Source organism: Vidua macroura, chromosome 1 (assembly GCF_024509145.1).
Source record: "Vidua macroura isolate BioBank_ID:100142 chromosome 1, ASM2450914v1, whole genome shotgun sequence".
Classification (NCBI taxonomy): domain Eukaryota; kingdom Metazoa; phylum Chordata; class Aves; order Passeriformes; family Viduidae; genus Vidua; species Vidua macroura.
Window position 1 is genome coordinate 45733668 of NC_071571.1, and position 8763 is coordinate 45742430.

The following is an 8763-nucleotide window of genomic DNA, read 5'->3' on the forward strand; positions in this document are numbered from 1 at the left end:
TCCAGTAAAAATTGTTAACTCTCTGCCTAAATACATCTCATTCAAAAGATGAAATTATTCCCTAGCATGGCAACTTTTCTGATGTCTATTCCATATGTAGAACATTTCTCTTTTGAGAGGGTGTTTGCAGTATCTTCATGTTTTCCTGCTAGCCCTGCCTTTCAGTATGAAGAGGTGTCTCTGTCACACAGGAGATAATAAGCAAAGAATTGTTCTCTAGCCTGTCAAATGTCTGACAAGAGTTTGCACAAGGTGGAAATTACACTGTTTTACACATCAAGGAAAGAAAATAGAGGCTCTCTAAACTAGGTGTACAGGGGCAGGTGCCCTTTGGATCAACAGGTCAACAGAGCACTTCCCACAGTGACCAGACCCTCTGCTTTCTGAAAACAATGCCACTGCAATGTTTACTCAAGTGACAATCCCAACAAGAGGATTAACAGGAGGAACAGTGGGTGTAGAGGCATCCTAGTAACATGGAGCATTTTTAATTCTTGATTTATTTCTGCTGTTTGTCAACCTTTTTCTCTGTCTTTTTGTCCAGACAGCATACACATAGAGCATGCATTTATTTTATTTTGTTGTCAGTTAAAAAAAAATGGGAATCCTAAGAATTTAATCCTTCCAGACTTTTCATCCAGTCATTTCCACCATACATTACGAATACACCAAATTAGCCCCAAGCAAATTCATGCGTTCCTAGCAAATTAAATACATCGATGTTGACAAAAATAAGAGAATTCCTATTGCAAATATTCATCACTTAGCTCATATTTTGGTTTTAGAAACTTCAGCTGGACTAATCATGTATAAGGCAAATGAAACAACTTTTTATAAGGCTAAACAGTTGGTGGTATACAACAAATGATATTTCAGGCTACACAATTGTCTGCTCAAAAAGAGAGAAGGAATCTTTCTTCTTTGTACCCTTGCACAGCAGCACCTGGAATCTAGTTCTGGACTGGCAGCTCCTGCCTTCTCACCCCACAGACTTGCTGTGAGCAACCCTGCAGACTGGTAGATGAAAAAGAGGTACAGTATTACTGTGTCTCCAACAAATACACTGCATCTAAGCTGGTTTTGAGGAATGAACTTTGAGGAAGTCAAGAGACTTGCCCCACGCTGTTTAGCACAACTCAGTGTGGGCCTCATTTTCCCAGGACTGAAGCAACCCAACCTCAAACTGAGGAGAAAGCCGTAGTCTGTGGAGATGTGCAGGTGAAATTGCTTTGGAGGATCTCTGGCACAGCTGTGCTCCCCACCCCTCTCCACCCAATCCTGGTGTAGGCATATAGACCCACATCTGCTGCACAAATAGGGCAAACAGCAGTCAGAAAGGGTTTGGGATTCTCCTTTTGCCACCAGCAGCCCTGGTAACACCATTTCTCGGGGAAAGGAGCTTCGTGGCAAGTTCGCAGACAGGAAGGCCACCCAAACCCTCTGTTCCACCCTGGAGGAAACAGACCAACAAAAGGCTACAGTGGCTCCAGAAAGAAAACCTCTGTATTAAAAGCCAAATAACGCGGAGCTACAATAATAAATACACACTATCTCAACCAGGAAATAAAGTGTGAAAGGTCCATTAAAGTTCAGCTTCAGCAGTAACAATATATATACCCCATCGGTTCCCCATTCTGTCAAAGAGAGATATTCCTTTCTGTCCATAAAGGAAAAACCCGTTCAAACCATATCCTATACAAAAACGCTACTCTGACAACAAATGCAGCCAAATAGGAGGGTCTTTGATTTCCTCCATTGAATTTTTAGGGGGCCTTTTTCTTGCCCTTTTTTTTTTTTTTTTTTTTTTTTTTTTTTTTTTTTCCTGGATGGGAGGGATTGTTTCGTGGTTCGGTTGGGGGTTTTGGGTTTTTTTTTTACTAAAAGGTTCGTTTAAAACGGGTATTAAAGATATAAAACGCGCACATATGATTTGGTCCCCTCGGGGCCGGGACGGGCGCTGAGGCGGCCACACGTCCCGCCGCGCACCTGTGGCACGCTGCAAACGAGAAAAACGCGACAGAGTCCGTCCCGCGTCCCTCCACAGCACAAGACGAAGAGAAGGGGAGTCAGCGGGAGAGGCTACTTGGCGGCGGTGGCTGTGGCGGTGCCGGCGGCGGTGCCGCGGCGCTGCTCCATGCCGTTGGGCAGGAATCCGGCGATGATGGGCACGGGCCAGATGAGGGCGGCCACGCTCCATACGATGATGACCAGAGTCATGAAACACGCCACCAAGGTGGACTCGATGGGCTTGCGGTTCATCCGCCAGCCCGGCTCGCCCTTCAGCTCCTCCAGGCTGAAATCCAGGCAGCAGAAATTCAGTGGCTCCCCTTGCAGCCAGTACTGGCCGGGCTCGGCCGCCGACGGGTAGGAAAGCGAGGAGGAGGAGGAGGAGGAGGAGGAGGAGGAGGAGGAGGAGGAGGGGGAGGCAGCGGCGGCCGCGGCGGCAGCGGGGGGCTGGGGCTGGGGCGCGGCGCCCCGCAGCCGCCCGACCCGCCTGCTCCGCACCCAGCTGCAGCCCACGCAGAGGCGCAAGTCCTGCTGGGCGCCGCCGGCCGCCAGCCCCAGGTGCTCGATGAGCAGCGGCGGCCCCACGCGGTGGAAGGCGGCGGAGAAGAAGGCTCGTCCGTGGCTGTTGGTGGAGAAGAGCAGGAGGTCGCACTGGATGCCCAGCGGGCGGCTCCAGCGCACCAGCAGCGAGCTCAGCATCTGCCGCTGCACGCTGATGTTGCAGTGCGGGTCCTCGGCGGGCTGCGGCTGCCCCTGCGGCTGGGGACGCTGCTGCTGCTCCTGCCCCGGCTGCTCCTGCCCGGAGGTGGTGGGAGCGGAAGAGAAAGGCTCTTGGCTAGGGGCAGCCGGCGTGCCCGGGCTGTCGGTGCTGCCTTCCTCCTTGCTCGCTGCCCCGTCGAGGTCCATCTCGAGGCTCGCCAAGGAGCGGGAGGAGGAGTTGGCAGGGGGCAAGAAGAGCTCCTGCTCCGTCTCCTCCTGCCCGCTGGCAGCCGCCGAGGGGCTCCAGCCCTGGCAGGGCGGCAGGCAGGCGGCCAGCAGTGCCGGGAAGAGCAGTGGCAGCATGGCATTAACTTAGAGCCGGAGAGGAGGGAGAGGAGGAGGAGGAACGGGAGGCTGCATGGCGCTGCCGGCTGCCATCTGGGAAAGGAGGCACAGTGCTCTCGCCGAGTGAGCGAGAGAAAGGGAAGGAGGGTGGAGGCAAGCGAGGGGGTGGGAGCGGGGCTGGGGCTGCCGCGGCGACGAGCCGAGCGAGCCGGGAGCCTCGGTGACGGCAGCGGCTCCCCCCTTCCCCGCCTCCTCCGCCCCCGGCCCGGCCCGGCCCGGCAGCGCCCCGGCGGGAGGAGCCGTGCGCCCGCCCGGCCCCGCTGCCGCGCCCGGCGGAGCTGGCCCGGGGCAGCCGCGCTCCTTCCCCCGTGCCGCGGGCTGGCAGCGGCCGCCGCTGTCCCCTCCGCCGGGGACCGTCTCCCCACAGGGCCCCCCTCTCCGACGCCGCCACCGCGCCGGGCTCCCTGCGCCCATGTCCGAGGGGAGAGCCGGAGCCTCCCAGCTCCGCAGCCGCCGTCTCACCCGCGGGGGCTGCCGTGGTGACCGCCGTTCCCCCTCCTCGGTGGGCACGGGGGAGGGAAAGCAGCGGGCAGCGCTCACCCGCCGACGCCTCGGGCCGGGGCGGGGGGCGCGGATCCGGGAATAGCATCCAGGAACCGACTGCACACGCTTTCACTGCGACTTTATAGGAAAGGAACGGGACGGGACGGGACGGGACGGGACTGGGGAGACGCGGAGAAAGGGAGTTTAAAACTCGGTGGCTGCCTCCTCCGCAGCAGTGCCCTCCGAGTCCGGACTCGGCCCCAGGATCTGCCTGGTCTTGGATCGCAGGCATCCCACCCATCCGACGGGCGCTGTCGCTCCTTGTAGTAAAGATTTAAACGAAGAGTCTGCTTACAAGCAGCACAAAGCTCCTAAGCGTGGTAGCCGTGAGAGTCGGCAGCGTTTTTGAATGGCTGCTTTACAAGCATGGTATTTATAAACAGACCAGATAGTCAGGTTTGTTTTGTGACCCTATGCTAGTTACAGCATTACTCTTGACACGGTTTGAGGCTTGCTGTGTTGCAGTTTGACACTCGGAGCCTCGGGAAGGGGCAGAGCTAATGACACAAATGATGAACGTTTCTTAGTCTTTACTTGGAGCAGAGGATGGGATAGAGTTACATTATCCTGGCAGGCATCCAGAACTGCGACTGTTTTTTTTTGTGTTTGCAGCCCTTTTTGGACAAATAGAGATGCAAAAGGGGTACACTAGTCATTCCCAAAGGGTAGAATCGAAGTCCATAAGGCTCTTCTTTGAGATTGGCATTGGTCCCATGTCAGACATGTTCCCACGTCAGAGTGACACATGGACACATTTTCACTTGGAAATTTGGTTCCTGTAATATCAGCCTCAAGTCCTTCAGGTGCTTGAGGGTAGAGATTGAATTTTAAATTTGGTAATTTTCAACCAATGAATGAAGGTAGTGAGTCAGTTTTCTTTTAAAACCTAAGTATATAATGACAAAATCAAGAATTGTTTGCCTTCTAGTCTAAAGACATCTGAGAAGCAAAATGTATTTATGTTTAGTTCCACATTTGTCCAAAGGGTACTGGCTACCTATAGTTTGGCTTACTACAGAGAAAGATGCCTGATGAAACGTTCAAGCAAGCTGTCTGCTTCCAGTTCTGGGCTCATGCTCAAATGTTTCAATACAGTTAATACCTTTCTCAGTGTCGCTCATTTTAGAGTTCTCTGATATTTTTTATTGCCTGTTGAATGTGTCTCTACATGCTTCTCTTGATGCTGTTTGTCATATTCACACTCCCACACATATGTGTCTATAGACCCCAGACCAGATTAAGAGAGGGCCAGTGTGTAGCAAGTAATGCCAAAACTATGTGGCCACTGTGTGCACAAATTACATTGCATTGGGATTTTTGGCACAAAGGACTGGAAATGAAGCTAAGCCTCATAAATAAGATTTAGCTCCTGAACACTGTTGCAGTATGTGGGTGGCAAATGTTCTCAGGCAGAGCTTCAGTTCTTTTGGTTTCTACTCCCAGCATCCAATTGAATGCAGTCAGGGGTATTTGCGAAGAAATTGGAGGGGGGAAGACTTGAGCTAACTTTCTTTTTCTGCAAGGAAGCATAACCTGCCATAGGAAATTTAAATGCATTCAGCATCATTTAGACCTCTATAGTAAAGAGATAGAAGACAGCAATTTATTTCAGGTTGGAGATGCATGGATGCCTCATACCTATTCTTCTTCATCAAGGAATATTTGACCAAGTGGGTGGAAGAAGCAGAAAGTGTGTTAGATCATTGATTGAAAAGCACTGTCCAGCAGGGCCCTTTACAGATACTTTATTTCTAGGTCTACCATATATAATTAATCTCTGCATGGATTCAGTCATTCAAAGAGATAATAGCACACTTGAAAACTTTGTAAGCAGAATTATTATATAGCTCTATTCTGTTGTTTTCAGCCATAAATCTAAAAGAACAAAGTAGTTTTATGGCTGGGAGGCTGAAACATAAAGATATTGGGAGCCAGACAAAGGTGACCTAGATGTCACAGGCAGATCAGAGTGTAGGTTTTGCAGGTTTGATCCTATAGCTATAACTAGTACTATAATATGTACCATAGGTCACAGTAGCATCTGACAGTATGGTAGAGGAGGTGTGAAGTGGGCTATAATGATAAAATTTTAGAAGGGAATAATGAGGCAACAAGAAAGTAGGAGTTTCATGAGACAGACTGCAGAGCTTTTGGAAGGGTGAAGATTAATAGTAAAAGATGATCAGAATCTTTGGAATTGTTTTAGTGACATTTTAACTAAGCATTTTTAATAAAGTATTGCTTGGGAAATACTTGAAGTAAGATGGAATCAAGAATAAGTATTTCTGCCCAAGTACCATTAAAATTGCTTCTTTTGAGGGTGCTGTTTCGGAGCCTCAAATCTCATTGCAGCTTGTGAAGATTGATCCTAAGGAGGTACTGATTCCAGAAAGAAATCCATAGTTGCATTCAAGTCAAAAGCTTGTGATGTTCAGGCAGTGTTTCTCAACTGAGCCAACTCGTGTTGTTCGGCACTGAGGAAAGGGCGTAACTGTGTAACTTTTCTTGACAGAGGATATGCTTTTGAGGTTGTCATTTCTGAAAGGAGTTGCATGTGGGAGAGAAGACAGGAAAAGTAGTAGAGTACAGGGTTGGATATGCAGCTGTAAAATCACAGAGATAATTTTGTGTAGAAAGACTCCTGCTGTCAATTTCCAGGGGAAAAGATGTTGGGAGCAAGTAAGTATAGTGATGCGTTACCAATCCCTGTAAAAGTGCCAGGTAAATAAGGAGAATTTCACAGTCAACAGCTGGAGAGGGAGGCTGGGCCAGGAGAAAGAAGTTGGTACTTGAGTCCTCTCAGAAAAAAAGGAGTTTCAAATCTGTGAAAGGAGGAGGATCAGATCATCCTGGGAATTCTTCTGAGAGATCTACTTGTTCCTAGCTAAGGAAAAATGTTTCTGTGATACAATTTAGAAGGCTTGGTTGGCTAATGGTTTCACAGCTGATGAGGAGGGAGAGTCTCAGAGTAATGCAAGGAAGTGAATTGATCATGTAATGTCTGTGGAATGTATACTTTGAAGAGTCATTTATAATCAGTGGTCTGCTGGTTGAGGAGGGAGCTAAGGGATGTTTCATACTGCCCACCAAGGTGCTTCTTTGATTGTAAGTATGGTAATCAGGACTTTCACTCTCCTCCTTCTTGCTTGGTATTCTTGTGGATTTGCCAGAAATTATTTGTGATGAAATACTTAAGGACACTGAAGCTTCTGAAATAGGTAACAGAAGCTGTTCAGGCTAAGCAGCTTGCTACTGCTACATCATGTCAGAATGATTTATCTGCAGAGAACAGAGATCATGTGCTGCACACAACAAACCAGGGTTTTGTACCACTTTTTACTTGAATAACAGAAGCCCAGGAAAAGGGAGCAGCCAATTGGCAAGCAGGCTGAAAACAAGGGCATAATCTCTCCAGAGATGTCAACACATCTCTCTCAGTAAAGATGCTAAGTTCATCATTTCACAGGCATTTCTATCAGCAGCATATTCTGCCTCTGCATTACCCTCTCAGTTATACACAGATGTCCCTGAAGCCATAAGATGACCCACGTGCAACAGCTGGGGCAGATGATGACTGCAATTTTAAAATAACTTTGATAATCATGCCCTATTTAATTAAAAAACTGTAAACATTTTCAGCCCAAACTTAACCACAATCTTTAACCCCTTATTCAGATCACCACGCACTTCTGCAAAAAGCTGTACCTGTGTAGCTGAGGGAGCGAGGCAAGGGAAGGGGTTTGAGCAGTCATGGCCAGGGCTGCTTACTGGATGTCACATGGGCTCTGGTGGGGCTCCCATGGTCTGCAAGCCACACAGATGATGCAAGTGTGGACCAAGGGAAAGCAACCACCAGTCAGGGCTCCTAGAAGGAGTACTGAAGAGGAATTACCCATGGCAATTACTACAGAGTGGAATCCATCTGTAAATATGCTTGCTAGAAATTAGGAAAACATTTTTCAGAGCATCAGGTGGTATCAGTAAGCTAGAGGGCCCGCTGGATGAGTGCTCTGAGAGCTTTGAGGACTGCTTATGAACTATCTTTGGTATTCCACTAGACCGTGTGTTGTACGAGCACAGACTAAAAACAATGTTTCAGTTCTAAAGATCAGTGTGACATATATGCAGAGAATGCTAAAGGGAATGTATTAATAGACTTTCAGAACTTTTTTTGTAACATGCTTTATATAGGTTGAGGCTTTTAGAGAAACATCAAAGGGAAAAAAAATAGGAAAAAAAGATTCTGTGGGAATGGGTATAAGAGAGTATTTCAAGGAACAAACTTTGCACTTCCAAAGCTGAAGGTGGTCTTGATGTAATCGCAAAATATAAACCACCCCCCCCCCAGTATAGGTTGGATAGGTCTAGTTTGCCTACAAAGAGTGTTAAATGTATTCCATTTATACAATGAAGTTTTTAAGATCAGATTTAACATGAAGCAGTGTTCCAGAAGACTGGATTCATATTCTTGCCTAGGTTCCCATTTGCAGGTTGATCAAAACCTCACTCATGTGAGACTTCCTCCCAACTGAATTTCTAAAGCTAAGGCAAGATTGAGCCTTGGACTATATTTATTTTTTCTTGTAACTACCACGCTTGCTTATTTTATATTTTATTGGCCAGGAGCCAGAGTATATTTATAACCTATTTGCCTCATATTTATCTCACCAGCCAACCTATCCAGTGTTGGAGCTTGGCTGAAACTGGCAAATTTAGGATCTGATATGTTAAAAAAAAAAAAAAAATCCAAATTAAATGGTGCAGGTAGAGAGAGCAGCAATCTGGGTCATTTTAAAGAAACCTTGTATAAGACTAAAGGGCAACGTAAGAACTTTGTTCCCACCAGAGTATACACATTGCAAGATTCAGGCTTAGTTACTACCAGTTGCTAAAGGCCATTGTAGGGTGGGTTTGACCAGGTGTCAGACTTCATGTGTTCTTGAAGCACGGATGTTCTTAATGTCTAAATGATCCCTGGGATTCTGAGCAAGCCCTGAGGTGTCATAGCCATCCTTGAAGGAAAAGAGATCCAGTAAAGCAGCAGTTGTTTAATGCCAATGCTGTGGAGGTAGCAGGAATGGAAAAAACATTTGGTGTGATTACATATTA

The 8763-nt window shown here is 47.9% G+C and overlaps 1 protein-coding gene across 1 annotated transcript; it reads right to left on the reverse strand.

The window, feature by feature from the left end:
• Window positions 1–1485: 1485 nt before the first annotated feature.
• Window positions 1486–3207, reverse strand: TMEM158 (transmembrane protein 158). The gene has a single exon (XM_053997536.1). It carries the CDS (start codon window positions 3067–3069, stop codon window positions 2080–2082), a length of 990 nt encoding a protein of 329 aa, XP_053853511.1. The 5' UTR covers window positions 3070–3207; the 3' UTR covers window positions 1486–2079.
• Between the last annotated feature and the right edge of the window lie 5556 nt (window positions 3208–8763).

Excerpts from the sequence above, each read along its gene's own strand:
- TMEM158 (XM_053997536.1), bottom strand. The coding sequence starts at position 3,069 with ATGCTGCCACTGCTCTTCCCGGCACTGCTGGCCGCCTGCCTGCCGCCC.